At 39.8% G+C, this 23,242-nt stretch overlaps 1 protein-coding gene, 1 long non-coding RNA gene and 1 other non-coding gene across 3 annotated transcripts; 1 reads left to right on the forward strand and 2 right to left on the reverse strand.

The window, feature by feature from the left end:
• Window positions 1-1,307: 1,307 nt before the first annotated feature.
• On the reverse strand, window positions 1,308-2,525 carry LOC133784984 (uncharacterized). The gene has a single exon (XM_062224246.1). The coding sequence runs from the start codon at window positions 2,523-2,525 to the stop codon at window positions 1,308-1,310; it is 1,218 nt and encodes a 405-aa protein (XP_062080230.1).
• On the forward strand, window positions 1,864-1,970 carry LOC133787476 (small nucleolar RNA R71). Its single transcript, XR_009872496.1, has one exon. It is a non-coding gene; the product is annotated as a small nucleolar RNA R71 (small nucleolar RNA).
• An 18,246-nt stretch (window positions 2,526-20,771) lies between the features above and the next one.
• Window positions 20,772-22,444, reverse strand: LOC133783963 (uncharacterized). Its single transcript, XR_009871049.1, has 2 exons — window positions 21,494-22,444; window positions 20,772-21,404 (listed from the first exon to the last, which is right to left on the reverse strand). It is a non-coding gene; the product is annotated as an uncharacterized LOC133783963 (long non-coding RNA).
• Between the last annotated feature and the right edge of the window lie 798 nt (window positions 22,445-23,242).

A 23,242-nucleotide genomic window follows, 5' to 3' on the forward strand; every position in this document is an offset into this window, starting at 1 on the left:
ACCTTCAGTTCTAACTCTGGGGGTTTCTCAACTGAGGGCAATGACTTTTTTGGTACTGCCCCAAGCTCTTCAAAGTATTTCCTCTTTAATGGCCCATAAGAATTAAGCCATTTTGTGTACTCCATAAATTCCTTTCCATCCTGATCACTAACCTCATCTTCAACCAAACTTAACTCAAGAGGATCATTTATCAGTTTTCTCTCTTCCACTAAATTACCCATTACATCCACCGAAAAGCAATTGTTACTAGCTTCTGGATAGGTCATGGCCTTGAGCACATTGAATACAACTTCTTCTCCTTGCACTCTCAACTTCAACTCACCCTTCTGAACATCTATGAGTGCTTGGCCTGTTGCCAAGAAGGGTCTCCCAAGGATAATGGGAACATTGCTATCCTCTTCCATGTCAAGAACTATGAAATCGGCAGGAAAAATAAACTTGTCTACTTTGACAAGGACATCTTCAATTACCCCTCTTGGATGTGCCAATGAACGATCAGCTAGTTGCAAAGTTACAGTTGTGGGCTTGGCTTCACCAAGTTGCAATCTCTTGAAAACTGACAATGGCATCAGGTTGATACTAGCCCCCAAATCACAAATAGCATTTATTCCCTCAATTCTCCTAATAGTGCACGGTATTGTGAAACTCCCAGGATCTCTCAGTTTAGGAGGGAGCTTCTTTTGCAGTATAGTACTACACTCTTCCGTCAATGCCATAGTTTCAAAGTCCTCCATCTTCCTTTTCTTGGACAAGATGTCCTTCATGAACTTGACATAGCTCAACATTTTCTCTAAGGCCTCCGCAAATGGAATGTTGATGTGCAGTTTCTTGAATACTTCCAGGAATTTAGTAAACTGCTTGTCCATGTTGTTCTTACGGAGCCTTTGGGGGTAGGGAATCTTTATGTGATGCTCAATACTGATTGGTGGCGAAGCTTCTTTTGCTAGTATGCCTTCAGTAGCCTTCTTCTCACTGTGCTTCTTTTCCTCTTGTGTCGGTGCCTGTGCCTGTTGATCCTGACCCACTTCTTCAACTGGCTGCTTCTCGCTTGGTCCCTCATAATTCTTCCCACTTCTTAACGTGATTTCCTTGCAATTCTCTTTCGGATTGACTTTAGTGGTGCTAGGCAAGTTACCTTGGGCACGATTAGCCATGAGAGTAGCCAATTGTCCCATTTGGGTCTCCAAATTTCTAATAGAAGACCGAGTTTCAGCCATGAATTGGTTTAACACATCTGACTGAGCATTAGAATTTCCACCAGAATTTTGTTGTTGTTGATGATGAGTGGGCGGTTGGGGTTGTTGCTGCTACCTAAATCTCGGCTGAAAGAACCCCTGTGGCTGTTGTTGGAATGACTGTTGTTGGTTTGAAGATTGGCCTTGCTGATCATTCTTCCAAGAAAAGTTGGGATGATTCCTCCACCCTTGATTACAGGAATTGGAGTAAGGGTTATTGTTGCTCTGTCGAGGAAAATTCCCAATAGCCTGAGCTTGCTCCATAGGCATGTTGTTTACATCAGCATACTGACACTGTTCATAGGCATGAGGGCCCCCACATATTTTACACAGAGTCTGGGCCTGTTGCACTGGAGCTGTTATTACATTGCCTTGCAATTGCTTAGTCAAGGCCTCAACTTGAGTGGTCAATTTCGAAATTGCATCCACTTCATACATACCGGCCACTTTCCTTGAAGAGCTTCTTTCACTTGGCCACTGCTGATTATTCATGGCCATTTCTTCCAACAAGTCATATGCCTCATTGGCGATTTTTCTCATAAACGCACCACCAGCTGCTGCATCAATGAGTGTGCGAGTAGTACCACACAACCCATTATAAAAATTATGGACTAGCATCCATTTCTCTATTCCGTGATGCAGGCACTTTCTTATCAATTCTTTGAATCTCTCCCAAGCTTCATAAAGAGACTCATTATCCAACTGAGAAAAATTATTGATCTCTCCTCTCAACTTAGCTGCTTTAGCTGGAGGGAAAAACTTGGAGAGGAACTTCAGTGCTAGATCATTCCATGTATTGATTGAGTTAGGTGGCAAAGATACCAACCAACTCTTAGCTCGCTCCCTCAGAGAAAATGGGAACAATCTAAGTCTGATAGCATCATCACTAACTCCATTCATCTTAAATGTCTGACAGAGCTCCATGAAGTTAGAGAGATGCATGTTTGGGTCTTCAGTGGGTAGTCCCCCAAACTGGACTGTGGATTGAACCATCTGAAGTATGGCTGGCTTTATTTCAAAATTGTTTGCATCTACGGTGGGTGGTCTTATACAAGACTGGACCCCTGTCATTGTTGGCAACACATAGTCCCTCAGGCTACGGTCGGGTGGATTCTGACCATTAGCTGGGTCTTCTATGGCACCCCCATTATTACCGTAGTTGGCCATAACTTCCTCTTGCTCAATCCTGTGTACAACTCTTTCCAACCTTTTGTTTCTTCTGTTCTGCCGGCAAGTCTTCTCTATCTCAGGATCAACAGGCACTCTCACATCTGGTCCTTGACGTCGCATAAACCAATGGTACCGGAGATGAGATAAGAAGAATTGGACACAAACAAGTTAGCAAAAAGTGAAAAGAAAACCAAATTAGAATTTATTCCAATTAACGTAATATCAACTAAACAATTCCCCGGCAACGGCGCTAAAAACTTGTTGCTTTATTTTAATACACGCAAGTGCACGTATCATACAAGTAGTACTCACACAGGTGAGGTCGAACCCAAGGGAATTGCAGCCAAGTACTAACCAAATTGGATTTATATTTCTATTTGGCGACAATAAAAATTGGTTTTTAAATTAAATTGCAGAAAACAAAACAAGCAAAACAACAAATAAAAAAGGATTTGACAATGGATGTGAAATTAGGAATATGATTTCAATTGCTTTGATTACCCAATTGTTAATACTAGTCAACTATTCTTCTTCCTCCTATTCGCATCAGAACTCGTTACCCTAAATTAGCCCCTTGTGAATGGACCAAAATGCCATTCATTTAAAAATCTGCCGAATTTCAATTTCCAGCAACCTAGCGCGGTCGCGCTCTACAGTAGCGAGGTCGCGCTACTCTCTTAGAAAAGGCATTTTTGACAGCTTTACGAATTTTTGTGCTTTTTGGCATCTTTTTCATTCTAAATCATCCCAATCCTTCAAAACCTGAAAATAAACAAAAACAACACAAAACAAGCGTAAAATAGAACAAAACAACCCTAAACCTCTAAAATACTTCCTAAGTAGACACACTAAAACAAGTCTAAAACTCGCTAATCATTCATAACAATGCGAATGAAAGTAAAGTTTACCCGAGCGCTAAATATACGAAAAGTGATTATCCAAGATGCATGAACAAGTGAAATTGAGCCAGAAGAACGCTCTGATGCGAAAGAACATTGCAAGTCTAGAATAAACTAAAGTGTAAGATGTAACGGTGCATTCACACTTGAAAGAAGTCATGAACCACGAAGCCAAATGAATGAATCATAACAGAGCATGCGACATCGTAACTTTCTTCAGACACAAGAAGGTTCTGAAGCAAAAGAGGACCACTTGTTACATAAGAGTTGAATTAACGTGCCAAAGCGTTCTAAGATCAGCCATAAATCTAGAAGAACCAACCAGAATAAAGACTGAGGAAAGCGATCTATAAATCACAATCTGTAAAGGACTTTGCTTTCATAAGACAAACGATAAACTTCGTCGAACTAGCAAAAATGATTTCGTGCAAAAAGATTATTAAACTGCAGAAGAGACGTTTATTGCTATATGAGACAACGAACATGCTTTTAATAAAAAAATATCTAGGGAGAAGTACGAGGTAGATTATGTAAGACTTCGATGTGAAGAAAAAATTGAATGATGTCTTGTGAGCCACTATTGGCCGAGGATGATTAATGAACCAAATGTCTATTTTTTGGCGAGCTATTTTCAGCAGAAATGATTGGTCAAGAAATATCGTGATGAACCATAAAATGGTCAACGATTTACGAGACGTAATTGGCAAATATAATTAGCCAGAAGAGGCTATACTTACGTTGTATAATGTAGTTGATGATTTGAGGGACGTATCAGGAGTGAAAGATTACAATTGTTTGTTTCAATGAGGGTGTTATGAACCCAATTGTAATGTCCCAAAATTCCTAATAAGGCTTAGGGTATTGATTAGGGTTTCGAGAGGGCATAAGTCGAATTATATGTGAATTAATTGAATATTTATGTGATTATGATAATTGCAAGGGTTATATTATTATATGACCGATATTGCATGTAACGCCCTGGATAGCCAAGACTGCTACACTGTGTACTTATAAAGGTGCAGGACTTGCTAATCAAGTCATTTAATTAAAAACGTGTCACTGAAACCGTTAATGTGCTAGGGTTAAAAGGGTTTGGTCTCAAAAAAAGTACATTTCATAGAATTAAACATTTTACACATGGGATCCCAAAAAGGAACGACGTTCAAAAGTCGGTTTACAAAATTTCCAAAGTTTAAACAATCGTTAGCCACTCTAAGGCAAAACAAACATTTTTGGTTCTCCTATTCCTATCTCACTCTCAATCGTGGCGGCTGAGCAGCTGTTCATGTACATTCTGCTCTCAGAGCTCTCCAAATCAGGGCTGATCAAGCTTGCCCTTGCCTTTACCTGCACCACTTAGCACCCGTGAGCCAAGGCCCAGCAAGAAAACCTATCATATTACATAACAAGCAATAATAATATCTGGATAACCCTTTAAGCACGTTCATACACTTAACATACCACAATATTCACAAAGCATGCAGATTCAACCAAAGAGTCAGCTAATCGTCACCCAACTATTCAGCATAACAATCCACCAAACAATAATAGCAAATAAATCATATAATAGTCAGGGTCGACACTTAAGGTCACACCCTCTGTTTACCCCATTGACTCCGGCCCGCTTAAACCAAGCTCAGTGCATAACAAGCTGTCCTCAGCTACCAGTGGCCGAGTCGCGCCCTATGCGCTAGTGTAAACTTCGACACTCTTAGGCCGTTGGTTTACTGTGTACATGACATAATACCATCCTTTACAAAGCATACAAAATAGGGAACCCTTAGTCCCATTATAATTCCATAACCGGGTGCAGTTTTCTTACCTTTAATTTCCAAGTTCACTGATTATGCGTGACGCCTCTTGAGCACGATCCGCTTCCCGAGCCCTAGCTTAATACCTAGTCACAACCAAGATAGGGAGTACCATTAATAATCGCGTTAATATTTCCGGATGGAGTTCTAGCTTTCGAGACATCGAATTCCACCAAACACGGTGGTGGAATCGAATTCCCACTCTTAAAACCTCCAAAAGATCAAAGATGCCCTTAAGAGCTACGGCCCCTGAAACCTAGCCGCGACCCGCCCCTGAAACAGTGGCTAAGCCTCTATGAAGACAGACACGCGCCGCGGCCCTGCCCTGTGGCGCCGCGGCGCTTCCCCACTGCAGAGCCTCCTTGGCTCTTCCTTGCTTCGCAGGGCCGCAGCACTCTAGAACAGAGCCGCGGCCCAACCCTTCGTGCCTGGAAAAACCACCATTTCTAGCCACCTAACCTTGCTAAAAACCACCCTAATTCCAAAACCCATTAATCACAAGACTTATAACATGATTCTAGCAACATAACCCAACAGAAATTCAGCTTAAAAACTCACTAAAATCCCATTTTGATTTCTGAAACCCAGCAACTAAAGAACTCAAAAACCAGTCATGCAAGCTTAGAATTTAAGCTCTAAACTACGAATTGAAGCTTACCTTCTTTGATGAACCACTTCCTTAGTAGATTCCTGAGATAAAATCCAAGCTTCTCAGCTTTAATTCAATCCTTAACATCAAAACCATAAACACTTTTAATACTCAGCCAAAACTCAGAATTCTAATGCTCAAGAATGAATTTCAGTTCTTACCTTGATCCTGGTTGGGTGTTCCTTGGTTAGAATTAAGCTAATCCCCCACAAATTTAGAACAAAACACAAGATTTCCAGCTATTCCCTTAGGTTTCAGTAGTGTTCTTAAGAGAGAGAAGAGAGAGAAGGGAAGAGCAAAAATGGGTCGATTTGTGTCTTTTGTTCTACTGCTTTCTGTTAACATAGTCTAATCTTAGCTAATTAAATCAATCCCGAGGCTTGGGGTACCAGAAACGTTCTCGAGGGCAAAATGGTAAAATTCCCCAATATTCTCGCCTAGGCTTCCTAACCTCAAATATATCTCCATATATTTATTTCCATAACCCGATAACCCAAATAACCATCTAATACCCGAATTACCCCTTGACTTGCCCCAAGTCAAACATTAAGCCCCGTTGTGACTTCCCGCTAACTAGCTCCCTAGGATCGCCTCGAGCTTACCCACATAATAATGTGGTTCTCACAGATATAACATATAACCACATTTACATTCACATAGCCATATAACATGTTTATCATATAATCACACGTTAATTAAATAAATTCACACATAAACCAATTATGCCCTCCTGGTACACTAACCAAGGCCCTTAAGCCATGTTAGTGATTTTGGTTCGTTACATTGCATGTTTAAGTGTATTAAATATGCTTAATGACCCAATTCTGTTAAAAGGGCATTTTCGTAATTTTAACCCACTGTGGGCATATTTGTAATTATATGTGTTATATGTTGAGCCCACATGGTTATGTGGGTATATTTGAGATATTCGGCAAGAGTCGGTTCTTTTGAGCAAGATAGAGGTTTAGTCACAACGGGGACTTATACCTGACTCGGGGTGAGCCAAAGGTTATTTCGGTGAGTTTCTAGGACTCACTGGAGTATGAGTCGTATTTTGGAAAAATAGTGATATTACGGGTTCGGCAGAATTAATTGAGAATGATAAGTGTAATGTGAGGCAAGAGTGTAAAATGTCAATTTTTCCCTTGGAGGCATAAAGGGGAGGATTAATTGGCCAGGGGGCATTTTGGTCTTTTTGAGACCATTATGTATAGGCTAAGGCTGAGTTATCAACTCAGAAAAATAGAGCACTCTCTCTCACTGCTCCCTCACATTCCTTCTCCCTATCTCTAAGTTTTTTTGAAGTTTTGGAAGAGAAACCTTGAATACTAAGTTGAGAAGTGATATTTGGGAAATTGGGAGTTGTTTAGGGTACCAACAACTAGAAGGATTCAGGCTTATTGCAATGAATCAAGAGGTAAGCTCTGTTTTTCCTTGGTTTGATTTCTCTTTTTAGTGTTCATTGGGATAGGTTTGATTTTGTGTTTTGGTTAAGCTTTAAAGGTTGTTTATTGTATTTATGTATTGCTGAGACCATTCTTATGGTCGATTCTGGGTTAAACTGTGTCTTGGGATGATTTTGGGAGGAATTGTGATCTCTGAAATCACATGAAATCTGGGTTCGCAGGGTCGCGCCGCGGTCCTCATGAACTCAGGGAGGCACGGGCGTGCCTCAAACTACTTTGGCGTCGCGGTGCTAGGCGGGTTTCACCGCGAGACGTGTCCAGTGAATTTGGGCTTGGAGTTCTCTGGCTTGTCGAGTGCCACGACCCTTAGTGGGGGGGCACCGCAGCTCTAATTGGGGAAAAATTAGAAATTAGGGTTTCGGGTTATGGGAACCCAAACCTAAGGGCTCGTGAATGATTCTACTACCCGGGTGAGTAGAATTCAGAGTCCCGGAGGCTAGGACTCGGTCCGGAAGCCTTTATTAGTTTGTTTATTGATAGTTATTCCTTGTTATGGTTGTGACTAGGGTGAATCGTTAGGCTTGGGAGGAAAGGACCATAATCGGGGTCATCATATGCTATTCACTCAGGACCTGAGGTAAGAAAGTTGCACTTGGACTGTGATTAGGGCTTGAGCCCTCGTTATCTAACTTTGTTGTATTCATGCTTAGAATGTTTTGTCAAACATGTTAATTGTGTTGTGTATACATGTGTTAAATGATGATTATTCATCTGATATACCTAATTAAAAGAATCGACTTATAAGTCGAGGGCGGCAATAGCGTTTTGAACGCAGGCTGATGTCGTTATCTGTCATATCTGATTGAAATGCTCGGCTTATAAGTCGAGGGCAGCACTAGCATGTTGAACGCAGGTCGATGTGGTTAAGCCAACTTAGAAGCATGATATATGCTTGAACAACCCTATGGTCGCCTGAAAAATAAAGTGCAAGATGCACTGGGCTAGCTCTAAGGCTGGTTAGATGGGAATAGGGTAGTGGGCCCCGGTGTGACACTATAGTCGCTTATGTGGATTAAGAAGCTCGGTGTATAAGTTGAGGATGACAATAGCGTGCTGAATGCTGGCCGAAGTGGCAGGGCCAATAGAGAAGCTCGACTTATAATTTAAGGATGGAAATTGCGTACTGAACGTAGGCCGAACTAGCAGGGCCAACAGAGAAGCTCAGCTTATAAGTTAAGCACGACAATAGCTTGTTGAACGTAAGCCAAACTGGCAGGGCAAACATAGAAGCTCGACTTATAAGTTGTGGATGGCACTAACGTGTGAAACACAGGCCATTATGGCTGTGCCAACCCGGAATCATGATATACGCTTGCACGACTCTATAGCCGCTCAGAACATGGAGCATGGTCCACACTTGACCGGCTACACAGCCATTTCTAAGGGAAATGGTGTGATGGGAATCCATGTGGATCATTGGTAGCTTAGATGGATTGAATGCATGCCTAAGTATCAATTATAATTGCTAAGCATGCTATTTATGATCAGTAATCTGTTGAATAACTATTTATGAATATGTTTATGTTTTCTTGATAAGTCTTGGCTCATGGGTGCTAGTGGTGCAGGTAACGACAAGGAAAAACTGGACTAGCCATGAGTTGGAGGGCTTCAAGGGAGGGGTGTACATATGCGGCCTGCTCGATCGCCATGGTCGGGATTACTTGCTGGAACTAGGGTTGAACCCTGATTTGCCACCTAGGCTGGCCTTTTTGTATCTACGTTGCTTATGTATCAGTTTATAAACTCTTTTGGGATCAGGTGTTTAGAGCTAAACCATTTTAATGATTACTGTCTGACTGGAATTTTTAATACCTAATCCTTGAGTTAGTTTTAATGACACGTTTTAAGTGCAAATAACTCGTTTAGGGAATTAAGCACTAATTTAATTACATAGTGTAACGATCCTGATTAGTAGGATGTAACACCCTGGGTAACCAAGACCGTTACACTGTGTGTTTATAATCGTGCAAGACTCACTAATCAAGTCATTTAGCTAAAAATGTGACCCTAAAGTCATAATCGAGTTAGGGTTAAAAGATTTTGGTCATAAATAGATAAATTTTCATTTAATTAAATGTTTGGTATATGGGATACAAAAAAAAAAAGGGTTTAAGGACAATTTACAAACTTTCAAAAGTTCTATACAATCACAAGCCACTCTAATAGAAAAATACGCATTTTAGGTCTTCCTGTCCCTGTACTATCCCTCGGCCCTGGCGGACAAGCAGTTGACTATGTACATCCCGCCCCCAGAGCTCTCCAACTCAGGATTGGTCCACAATGCCCTTGCCTTTACCTGCACCACGTAGCACTCGTGAGCCAAGGACCATCAAGAAAACCATAAAGCATAACATAAGCAATACAGATAATCCATAAGGCAGTTAACCAGATATTCAGCATGTTATGACAGACACATAACCAGTGATGGAAATTAATGATTCACAAGCCGTTGATCTCAGTACTCAACAAGTCATAAACATCAGATTAACAATAATAAACATATCATACTTATCATACAATACTCAGGGTACCCTCTATTTAACCCACTGACTCCGGCTCACTTAGGTCGAGCTCAGTGATTATTTAATTGACCTCAGCCCTTAGTGGCCAAGTCGCGTCCTGTGCGCAAATATCAATACTGACACTCTTAGGCCGTTTATTTCGTGCTTACATGGCATATCATAATCATACAATATCTGTATTCAAATATAGGGAGCCCTTAGTCCCATCATAGCCACACAAAAGGGTGCATTTTTCTTACCTTTTACACTTGCACTAGATTTCAAGAGACGGCCCCTCGAGTACGATCCTGTCCCAAAGCCCAAGAGGTCACCTAATCACAAACCATAAGTAGCACCCTCATTATAATTTGATTCCATAAACCATTTTTGGGACCAATCCCAAGCTCTCGGGAACTCCAATTCCATCAAACGGGGTGGTGGAATCGACCCCCGAGCCCCTGGAACACAACCCTAAAAAGTACCCAAAAATTAGGTTTTGAAAGCTGAGTAGCACTACAACGCTACCAGATGGGCGCTACAGCACTAAGGTCAGAGACTCTAGCCCCCCATAAATGCAACCTAGAGCTGTAGTGTTCCCAACCTAGCACTACAAAGCTAGTACCAGAAATGCAAATTTCAGGGTTTCTCTCTTCGAACTTCCCTGAGCCAAAGCTCCAAAAATCCTCCCCAATCATCAACCAAAGACAAAATTGAGCCCATAAATCACTATAGCTCACCCAAAACAACATAGCAACATCAAAACCTAGCTAAGAACCCCACCAAACACAAACATCAAAATTGAGCTTGAAGCTCAAGAACACTAACTAAAAAACTAGAAAACCAAGAACAATCAAGGGCTAAAAATCTTTACCTTAGAGAGGAATTCGACCCTAGGCTACCTCCAATGCCACTCCAAGCTTTAGCACCCAAACTCCCAAGCTCAAGTTCCTCACAACTTCATCCCAAACCCAAATTCAGAAATCAGAATCAATAACTCTCAAGAACAAGTGAAAATCTAAAACTAGAAAATGAAATTCTTGCCTTCCTCCCAAATTTGAAATTCCTAAGGCTTGCTACCTGTAAATCCTCCTCCACAGCTTGATTCTACTCCCAATTCCTCAAAAATCCAGCTGCCTAAACTTGAGTTCTCCTTTCTTTCTTGAAACCTTGAACCAACATAACCATGGAACCCTTAAGAAATCTAGAACGTAAATATCAACCTCAGTTGTGGTTTATCTCATTTAAAACCTAAAGGACCTTTCTACCCCTCCTTCAAATACATTTCCTTCCTAAACCTCAAGGGCAACCTAGTCCTTTTTACTCTTTGCAAAAATACCACTTTTTACTTATTATTTCAGTAACTACACTAATTCTCAGGTAACTAGTAGTTACCACTTTCACAACTAAATACCACTTTCGTAACTTCCTGCTAACACCACGAGACAAGATCTTCTAATGTTGGAAACACCGCACATAACTCAAAATCATACCCTCAACGGGTTCAAATTACAAATATGCCCTTCTAAACTAATCAAGGCCCACATGCATATTTAATACTCATAAACATGCATTTAATCATTTATTCACATATAATCATATAATCATGCATTTAAACATTAAATCATACATATATACCAATTATGCCCTCCTGACACGCTAAGCAAGGCCCGTAATCCTTATTAGAAATTTTTGGGTCGTTACAACTAACCTCTCTTACCGAGAATTTCGTCCTCAAAATTTACCTGAATAACTCGGGATACTGATTCCGTATTGCTGACTCAAGCTCCTAGGTCGCTTCCTCGACCTTGCTATTTCTCCATAACACTTTAACTAGACAAATCGTCTTGTTCCTAGAACCTTATCTTTCCTGTCCAAGATCTGAACCGGTCGTTCTTCATAAGACAAATCTATCAGTAATTCCAAGTCCTCATACTTCAACACATGAGTTGTATCTGAGACGTACTTTCAAAGCATAGAAACATGGAATACGTCATGAACTCCCGACAACGACGGTGGCAAATATAACCTGTAAGCCACCTGCCCGATCCTCTCTAGAATCTCAAAGGGTCCAATGAATCTAGGGCTCAGCTTGCCCTTGTTTCCAAACCTCCTTACCCCTCGCAGTGGTGAAACTCGCAAAAACACGTGGTCCCCTACCTGAAACTCCACGTCCCTATGCTTAGGATCAGCGTAGCTTTTCTGTCTGCTCTGTGAAGCGAGCATGCGAGCTCGTATCTTCTCGATAGCCTCATTAGTCTTTTGAACCATCTCCAGTCCCAAACACTTCCTCTCACCCATATCATCCCAATGAATGGGCGATCTACATCTCCTCCCATACAACATCTCATATGGAGCTACTCCAATCGTTGATTGATAACTGTTGTTGTATGAAAACTCGATCAACGGGAGATACCTACTCCAAGACACCTCAAAGTCTATCATGCATGCTCTGAGCATATCCTCTGTTATATTATTTTATAATATAATGTAATATTATATTATTTTATAATATAATGTTTTAGATTAAATAAATGTGACATAGAGTGTCACATATTGTAACATATAATAGAGAGTTACATTATTTGGATATATGTGAAATATCCAAACATGTAACATATTTGGTGTTACAAATTCATCACAAATTTGTAACTCCTAAATATCACCCATTATTGTGTAGATTTGTTGTTACACAATATTGAGATGAATTTCTTAAAGCCATATGAGAAATGGCTGATAGAGATGTGATTTTAACTCCCATATTGTGTATGGAAGTTACAAAATCAAGTGGGAATAAATTGGAACGTTTTGGAAAAAATTGAAAAAAAATAGGTGTTGAAACTGACTGAGGGCCGCGGCGCTTGGTAGCAAGCGCCGCGGCCTTAATGCCTGACAGCCTCTTCCAACTTTGGTTTTTATCCAATTTTGAACGTTTCCAAAAGCCAAGTAACTCCCAAAACTCTATTTTAATTCCATAAAACATCCAATTAATCATTGGTAACATCCATGGGGGTTGGTGGAATTTGAAATTCAAAGGGTGTCTCTAAACTCTATAAATAGGAGCCTAATGCTCACTTGTAAGACACACCATTTTCTATCCACTAGAGCACTTGGCTAGAAACACCTTGAGGCTTGATAATTCCATAAAGCTTTTCCAATATCTGAGAGAGATCCCTTAGTGCTTGAGTTAGGGGGAAATAAGCTTTTGGACAAAGGTTTTATACCTTGTTCAAGTTGGTGATCCCCAATCCTCTTCACTTAGGTTGTGTAAGTGAGAGTTTGATTGTGTTTCTATTCTTCTTTTCATTCTATTGCTTTTCTTCTTATTCTCTTGTTCTATTTACTTGTATATTTTGTTTAAGAGTTGTAATCTTTTCATTTGGTCTAAACACTTTATTTTACTTGTAATCTTTTGCTTAGAGTTGTATTCTCACTATTCTCTTCTTCATCATCATCTTCTTCCTTTCTTTGGTTTATTTGTATTTTCAGTTATAGAGTTGTAACCTTATTTAATCAATCTATATTTACTTGTAATATTATTGCATAGAGTTGTAATATTATAATCATTTCCATTGAGGCAAAACAATATTTTCCTAACATCCTCTAATACCTGAATCGTCCTTTTAGACTGTCCATTAGTCTAAGGATGAAAGGCCATGGTGAACTTTAACTGAGTTCCCAAAGCCTTCTGCAATCCACCCAAAAACTTGGAGGTAAAGATAGGATCCCGGTCTGATATTATAGAGTTGGGAACCCCATGGAGACGTACAATCTTCCTCACATACAACTCTGCATACTGATCAACAATATAGGTCGACTTCACTAGTAGAAAGTGAGCTTACTTGGTGTATCTGTCCACTATCACCCACACCGAGTCATTAGGGCTGGGCATAAAATCTGAAAAATTGAAAAAACCGTATATACCGACCTTCCGAACACCGAAAAAACCTAAACCGAACACCGAAAAAACCGCCAACGGCGCAAATCGCCACTGTTCGGTCGGTTTGAAAATTTTGTCCAGACCGACTGGCGGAACCGAAACCGACCGAACAATATAATATTATATAATTATTCATTATTAAAATTATTAAATAAAAATAAAAAAATAAATGAAATTATGTTCTATATATTTATGTTTTAAAAATGCACAAAAATGGATTCCAACAATCCAAAAATTTTAGTTTTTTAACTAAAACTTTCAAATTTTTTTTTAAAAAAAATAAAAAAAAATAAGAAATTCGGTTTGGTCAGTTTAACCGACCAAACTGCGGTCCAAAACGGTCGGTTTTTTCTTTTACTGGTTTGGTCGGTCGATTTTTGGATTGCACCAATCCGGACCGAAAACAGAATTCTGGATTTTATGTTATGAAAAAACCGCCCAAACCGACCGATGCTCACCCCTACGAGTCATGCAGCCCCACTGTCCTGGGTAAACCTCCCACAAAATCCATTGTAATATCCTCCCATTTCCACTCAGGAATACCCAAAGGTTGTAGCAACCCCGCTGGTCACTGATGCTCTGCCCTCACCTGCTGACAAGTCAAACACCTGGCCATGTACTCTACCACATCCTTCTTCATCCCAGGCCACCAATACAACGTCCGTAGATCATGATACATCTTCGTGATGTTTGTATGAAGTGAGTACGGCGTAGTATGCGATTCATCTAGTATCTTTCGTCTAATCCCCACATCAGTCGGAACACAGATCCGACCCTGATACCGTAGCAAATAAACCTCTGAAATGGAATAGTCCTTAGCCGCTCTTGCTAAGACATTCTCTCTAACTTCCTGTAACTGTGCATCAACCAACTGACCCTCCTTAATCTATTCTAGTAGGGTCAACTGCAAAGTAATATTGGCCAACTGATCCACCGCCAATTCTATCCTTGCTCTGGACATCTCTTCTGCCAACTCTCTCGATATCTGAGTAGAACTAAACAACTGTCCCAAGCCTCTCCGGATCAATGCATCTGCCACTACATTGGTTTTCCCTGGGTGGTAAAGAATGTCACAATTATAGTCCTTCACCAACTCTAGCCAATGTCCCTGCCTCGTATTCAGGTCCTTCTAGGTGAAGAAGTACTTCAAACTCTTGTGATTGGTGTATATCTTGCACTTCTCCCCAAACAGATAATGTCGCAACACCTTCAGTGTGAACACCATCGCTGGCAATTCCAGATCATGGGTAGGATACTGCTGCTCATGCTCCTTTAGCTGCCATGATGCATATGCTATAACCTTTTCATTCTGCATCAACACACAACCCAAACCCAACATCGACGCTTCACAATATACCGCAAAATTTCCTTCCTCCAAAGGAAGACTCAACACAGGTGTTGTAATACGTCGTCGCTTCAATTCTTGAAAATTGTTCTCACACTTGTCTGACCAGACGAACTTCAAATTGTTTTGTGTCAATTTTGTCATCGGTGTAGCAATCTTCGAGAACCCTTCCACAAACCGTCTGTAGTAACTCGCTAATCCAAGGAAACTCCTAACCTCCAAGGAATTCATTGGCCTCGGCCAATCCCTAACTGCCTCCACCTTAGATGGATCCACCTTAATCTCATCTTCACCAACAATATGTCCAAGGAATGTCACTTCTGGTAGCCAAAACTCACACTTCTTAAACTTGGCGTACAACCGGTGCTCTCTCAACCTCTGTAAGACCCGTCGAAGATGTCGCTCATGCTCTGCCTCTAAAATGGAGTACACTAAAATGTCATCGATGAAGACAATCACAAGTCGTTCATCTCAGTACTCAACAAGTCATAAACATCAAATTAACAATAATAAACATTTCATACAATACTCAGGGTACCCTCTATTTAACCCACTGACTCTGACTCGCTTAGGCCAAGCTCAATGATTATTTAATTGACCTCAGCTCTTAGTGGCCAAGCCGCATCCTATGTGCAAATATCAATCTCGACACTCTTAGGCCATTTATTTCGTGCTTACATGGCATATCATAATCATACAATCTATGTATTCAAATATAGGGAGCCCTTAGTCCCATCACAGCCACACAAACGGGTGCAGTTTTCTTACCTTTTACACTTGCACTAGATTTCAAGAGACGACCCCTCGAGTACGATTGTAATGCCCGAAATCCCTAATGCAGTTTAATGGCTGGATTAGTAGGTCGGGAGGGCAATAATTGTTTAATTATGCCATTAAATGATTATGTGCATGTTTATGTGAATTATATTATAATATGATGTTAAATGCATGCATGTGGGTCCACATTTGATTATTAGGGCATTTTGGTAATTTGGCATGTTAAGGGCATATTTGTGTATTTTGAGCATATTGTGATTTATGGATGAGATCCCATTATTATGGGGATATATTCGAGCTATTCGGCATGAGACGGTCTTATATTGGATAATGAGAGTGATTATTTGATGATAAATTTGGAGTTATTGAGATCAGGAGGAAATTCTGGGAGTTTTGACTATTTTTCCCCCGGGGATGTTTTTGGGACCTCAAGCATTAGGTTTTATTTGAGGTTACTTAAGCCTGAAGTAGTCTGTCAGAAAGAGCCGTATGTTTAAAACACTTTCTCTCTCTCCCGTTAACCGTTGTGACGTTCGCGACAATTTCGAAGAAATCTTGAGTTCTAGGAGTCGGAATCAAGTGAGGATCGAGGTATAGTGATCCTAGGAAATATTAGAAGCTTCTTGATGGAAGGATTTAATGAGAAACAACCCAATCAAATGTAATTCAAGCTTTAAGTTTTGAGTTTTAGAGCTTCTAAGCTTTGATTTGGATTTTGTGTATCGATGAGTTTTTGGTTCATTTGAGCTTCGGGATTTGATGATTTTGAATCATTGGGAAGTTTGGGAACTTTGATTTTTGGATTTGGAGATGTTTAGGTATATTTTTGGAAGGTTTAGAATGGGAGAAAACAGATTTATGGCAGGTTTCCCCAGGTGGGGTCGCGGCCCTGTTCTTGGGTGTCGCGGCCCAAGCTCGATGCTAAAGGAGGTGAGGTTTGTGTGTGCTGGGGGCCGTGGCACTGAGTAGTGGGCGCCGTTGCGCTTGCTCTTGGTGTGGCTAGGGGCCGCGGTTCAAGATTCTAGGGGCCGCGGCTCATGGAGGGTTTTGAGGCCAATTGGGTGTTTTGATCATGGGAACTCAATTTTAGGCCTCGGGATCGTTCCTACTACCCGGATTAGTGGGATTCGATGTCCCGGAGGCTAGATCTTGGTTCGGGAACCTTTGTTATTCATTTTATTGATGGTGTTCCATATTTTGTTATGACTAGGTGACCGCTAAAGGGCTTAATGGTTGATCGTTCTCAAAGGTCGTTCTTTTATTCATTCTTGCTCGAATCAGAGGTAAGAAAACTGCACCCTGAGTATATGACATGCGTGGTTGTTGTTGAGGCATGTTGGTTATTAAATGTGGACATTGATTGCATATTAAATGGTTAAAAAATCTTGCTTATTTGTGTATGGCACTGAATAGTCAGAGTTGGCACTGGTCGCGTATTACTGACCTGAGAGTTAGAAACGGCATAAGCGTCATGAATGCAGGGCCGATCAAAGATTAGATCTAATCGATATCATCGTTGAATGACTCTAGGAGCATTAATGCTGGACCGACCCTAAGGTCGATGAAAATTTATAAGCGCTTGACTAGTCTAGGACTAGTTACTTAGAGCCAGGGCTTAAGGCCTAGGTGACTGTTTGTCACGTGGCTAGGGAGCGTAATCCCATGGTTGTGACTCTATGGTCATGCGGTAGGTTATATTGGTGACTAGTTCATCAAGCACCTACCTTGATAAGCTAGTGAAAGGATCACTTATTTGTAAAGCTCAGGTGACCCTATCGTCACATGGCTAATGGGAACCCACTTTAGTGACTTTTCTAATTGCCACTCCTCTATTTTGGACTGAAAGTCCTGAATGATTATTATGATCATTGTTGATATTATATTCATGCAATATTGTGTTTTCTTGCTGGGCTTTGGCTCATGGGTTCTATGTGGTGCAGGTAAAGGGAAAGAAAAACTCACCCAGCCTTGAGTGGAGAGCTTAGGTGGTGCTGTGTACATATGCGGTCGCTTGACCACCACGGCCAAGGAGTTCTCAGAGGAACTAGGGGGTTTTCCCTATTTTTACCGCTTAGGTCGGCAGGTTGTAAATTTAACCTGTAATGACCATTTTGAGTTGTAAATAACTTGTAAACGTTTTTATGGGCCCATGAATAGTTTTATGTTTTAAATAAAATATATATTTCCTTTTGTTGGTTTTCCACCTTACCCTATTAATAACACCTAGAAGCACGTTTTTAACCAAAGAACTCGGGTAGCGAATTAAATTCACAGTTCAACGTTCACCGTAACGGTCTTGGGGTAACCAGAGCGTTACAACGATCCTGTCCCAAAGTCCAAGCGATCACCTAATCACAAACCATAAGTAGCACCCTCATTATAATTCGATTCCATAAACCATTTTTGGGACCAATCCCAAGCTCTCGGGAACTCTAATTCCACCAAACGGGGTGGTGGAATCGACCCCCGAGCCCCTGGACAACAACCCTAAAAAGTACCCAAAAATCAGGTTCTGAAAGCTGAGTAGCGCTACAACGCTACCAGATGGGCGCTATAGCGCTAAGTTTAGAGACTCTAGCCCCCCAGAAACGTAGCCTAGCGCTGTAGTGCTCCCAACCTAGCGCTACAGTGCCAGTATAAATGCAAATTTCAGGGTTTCTCTCTTTGAACTTCCTTGAGCCAAAGCTCCAAAAATCCTCCCCAATCATCAACAAAACACAAAATTGAGCCCATAAATCACTATAGCTCACCCAAAACAACATAGCAACATCAAAACCTAGCTAAGAACCCCACCAAACACAAACACCAAAATTGAGCTTGAATCTCAAGAACACTAACTGAAAAACTAGAAAACCAAGAACAATCAAGGGCTACAAATCTTTACCTTAGAGAGGAATTCGACCCTAGGCTGCCTCCAATGCCACTCCAAGCTTCAGCACCCAAACTCCCAAGCTCAAGTTCCTCACAACTTCATCCCAAACCCAAATTTAGAAATCAGAATCCATAACTCTCAAGAACAAGTGAAAACCTAAAACCAGAAAATGAAATTCTTAGGGTCTGATTGGTTCGCGATTAGAAAACTGTATTTGTGAAAAGTGAGATTCTAAAATGAAAATCTGAATTTAGTGACTAAAATCATGTTTCTGAAAATGTGATTGGTTCAATGTCAGTAAACTATTTTTGAGTTTTAAAAAAATGAATCTGTGATTGGTATTAAATTTGAAAATATAACAGAAACTGAATACGCGATTAGAACAGCTGAATCTGAATATTATTTTAATTTTATATATTTTATATACATAGGTTGTATAATATTAAATTTTGATTTATCAATAGATTTAATTATGTAAAATTTCATTATATTGATAAATTAAAATTTAATAATAATTATTGATTAAATTCATAACAATATTGCATTGTCATCTATGAAAATACCAGCACAACTTATTTTTGAATTGGGCATCCTAAATGTCATAAAATGTTCCATAAACACCTTATTACTAGTGGGAACATACTCAAGTCATAAAAATTGGCAAAAAAAATAATAATACAAACAATGATACAGAGGATAGGAGTAGAGAGAACAAACAATCCCTGATTTTGATTTTAGGTTTTTGGAGAAAAAATCACAAAACAGAGAAAATGCGAAATCGTTGTTTTCTAAATTACAATACAAAATTAGAATTCTGATTAGGATATAGTTTTAAAAAATAATTTACCAATCAGATATTTTGGTAAGTCCCACAAATTTTGAATTTTCAAAATCATAAAATCATTTCCAAATCAACTACCAATCACACCCTTACCTTCCTCCCAAATTTGAAATTCCTAAGGCTTGCTACATGTAAATCCTCCTCCATAGCTTGATTCTACTCCCAATTCCTCAAAAATCCAGCTGCCTAAACTTGAGTTCTCCTTTCCTTCTTGAAACGTTGAACCAACATAACCATGGAACCCTTAAGAAATCTAGAACGTAAAGATCAACCTCAGTTGTGGTTTATCTCATTTAAAACCTAAATGACCTTTCTACCCCTCCTTCAAATACATTTCCTTCCTAAACCTCAAGGGCAACCTAGTCCTTTTTACTCTTTGCAAAAATACCACTTTTTACTTATTATTTTAGTAACTACACTAATTCTCAGGCAACTAGTAGTTACCACTTTCACAACTAAATACCACTTTCGTAACTTCCTGCTAACACTGCGAGACAAGATCTTCTAATGTTGGAAACACCGCACATAACTCAAAATCATACCCTCAACGGGTTCAAATTACAAATATGCCCTTCTAAACTAATCAAGGCCCACATGCATATTTAATACTCATAACACATGCATTTAATCATTTATTCACATATCATCATATAATCATGAATTTAAACATTAAATCATACATATATACCAATTATTCCCTCCCAGCACAATAAGCAAGGCCCGTAATCCTTATTAGCAAATTTTGGGTCGTTACACAGGGTGTTACACCAACAATGGTCAAAAGTTGGTGGGAAAAGATGATATTATTCATTTCTAAAAACGAGAAGATATTGCTTAAAGAAGTTCTATTGGAGCCTCTGAACACAAATCATGAGGAGGCACTAAATTTGACAAAGACCGAAGCTTAAGTGTTCTTAGGCCTGAATGACCTGGGTTCGTTCTTGTAGAACCCTAAGCCGCGCTTGGAGCCCGAGAAGAGCCGTGAACAACCCAAGTTGAATGCTTTTTGATTGCTTCGAGAAAAATGATGAAAATTTTCCTTGTTAAAGATAGAGCGAAGGTGACCCGAGCGTCTCCAATACCTTTGCGCTTCACGTGAATGACAAAACTATGGCTAAGAAGGAGAGAAGTCGATGATGTATAGAGAAATACAAACAAAACAAGGCAAAGGAAATTACGATGCAGCGATTCCCACCACCTATACTTGGCATACATATGGCTCTTGAAAAATGGTATAAATGGATTTCGCAATGATTGGTCAAAGAACAAAAGATGGAATGTTAATTTACTCCTAAATACACAAAAAGCAAATAAAAATTAGCCACAAAAAGTTGATTATTTACATGTACAAAAATGGAGTACTAAACTATTAAAAGATTAAGGGCCTAAGCTACCATTATGAGCTAGAAAATGTACACTATGAGGAAGGGGGATAGTTGAATAATCAGCAGGCAGAGTAACTGCATCGTTCCTTTTAGCAGAGGATCCCTGGGCTGACGATTCTAGAGCGTTGGGTTCTAGAGCAGCATGAGTAGTGGTAGAGCAAGCCTCACTTGTTGACGAAGGGTCCTTCACAGGTTTTCCATTGGCCAAATATATAAACCCCAAGGCATCTTGCCTACATTTCAATTCTTCCAGATTGTTGACAGGGTAAGTGATGTTGATATCGCCGAGTGCAACAACAAACTCTTTGAAATTCTAATGCCCATATTCAATGTCGAACAGCGTACAGACCCTTTGAACAACTTTAATCTTCTCCTTAGTAGGAAGGTCATTATCCTGAGCCATGTGTCCAGATAGGAGGCAATTTCAAGGTCAACCATCATGTTCATCTTCTTCTCTGTTTTGGGGAGATCGTTGATACACTCCCTTGTGGCTTGGATATGAGCCTCTTCCAACTCCTGATTTACATAAAAAAAAAAGAATTAGTGATAAAGAGCAACTATTGGCTTACACGACAGGACAGAAGGAATAAAAGGAAATGTACTACCTTCAATAATGAAAGCCTTTCGTTAGATGAAGCAAATGACAAACTTTGTGTTGTGCTTAATTCCACTCTTAATTGAGATACCTCATCTTCAAGCACCAAGTATTTCCTATTGGCTTCAAGAGTAGCTTTCCTTGGAGATGTTAACTCTGCGGCCCCGGTGGAGTATTTCTCCTTCCAATTCTTATCTACGCTCTGAAGTTTGAATGTTAACGTAGCCACACTATCCTCTAGGCTCCTAATGAGAAGTGTATTCAAAGATAGCAATTGTCTTGCTTTTGACTAACTCATACTCGTTCCAAAAGTTGGTGATTTAGAGAAGAAATTTCTAGCTTCATAGCAGTGATTTCTTCTTTTAGCTAATCCCGTTCTTTTTCGAGGGAATGGACACTGACTAGCTTTTGTTCTGCATCCACAGGCTTATTTTTCAGCAAATTCCTCTCGTTGCGGAAACTATCAAATTAGATAGTCGCCCTTGAGCCTTAGAAAACTCTCTCTTCACAGAAACAACTTCCTCCTTAGCCAATTTAGCGATGCGAAGGTCTTCGGAGAGTTTCTTTTGAACTTCACGGGAAACTCTATGCTTTGCCTCAAAAGATCTAGTCTGGTCAAGAACACCGGCTGATAGAAGCCTTGCTTATGTAAAGTAAAGGAGCGATGGTCAGTAATGGGTGAGAGATCTTTAAAAAAAACAAGGGAGTAACAAAAAATGCTCACTAGAAGACTGTCATCGTAGATATTTTGAAGGAGAACCGTTGGAGGGATGTCTCTTAGCTTGAAAAAGAGATTTCTAGGGATGTAGGATTCACTCCTCAAAGTGTTCAGCACGTCATCATTCAAGAATGTTGAGAAAGGATAATGCAACAAAGAAGGCCCACTGCTGCCAGCATTTAAAACAGTAGGACCAACAGAAGGTGCTCATGTGACAAGAGTTGTAACCGACTTGGTTTCCAAACCAGTTACAAGGGGAGAAGAATGTGTAGTAAAGACCAGTGGAGCACTAGAAGTGACAACAATCTCGGGCGCAATCCCAGTAAGAGGAGTTGGAACTGAAGTGGAAGGATTAGGTGGTAATTCAAAAGAAGAGGTGCCAACATCAAATTTCTGGAATATAATAGGCTCGGCTAAATAATCGCTAGGGAACAACAAGTTGGAGAGGGTAAAAGGTGTTGGTAACTGGTTTACCGTATGCGCAGTGGAAAGCACGGGGTGTTGGGCCCACAGATTTCAAAAAAATTATTTAAATAATATTTAAATAATCGAATCCATTAATATGCAAAACATTACTCATAAATAAATAAAAATATGAGGATTTACTAGTTGAAGAACTATCAAGAATCTTTGCTATCTTTTTGTATTTACTACGAACATCCAATCCAAAGCAGTTATTTAAATACTTAGACCAAGATTTTCCAAGATGTATATCTACACCTCAAGACGTGTGTGGGCACGTAGAGTAATGGTAGGAAAATTTATTATTCACAAGATATTCTCAACACATAAGATCTTGGAATATTAGGTCTGAGACAGATTCAGGGATAGGATAATATTACGATATATTTTTTCTCTCTAGAATATTTTGAATATTACGTATCTTCTAAAAACTATATTCTTGATTGATTTATAAAAAGAATTACTTAAATCCAAACTATAAATCTATAGTTATTAAATAAATAAAAGAAAAATATCAAGATCTAATCTGATCTGTTAGATAGAGTACACACTAGATAGCATGTAACATCCCTATATTTA

The sequence above is a fragment of the Humulus lupulus genome, chromosome 6 (genome assembly GCF_963169125.1).
Source record: "Humulus lupulus chromosome 6, drHumLupu1.1, whole genome shotgun sequence".
In the NCBI taxonomy this organism is placed as follows: Eukaryota; Viridiplantae; Streptophyta; class Magnoliopsida; order Rosales; family Cannabaceae; genus Humulus; species Humulus lupulus.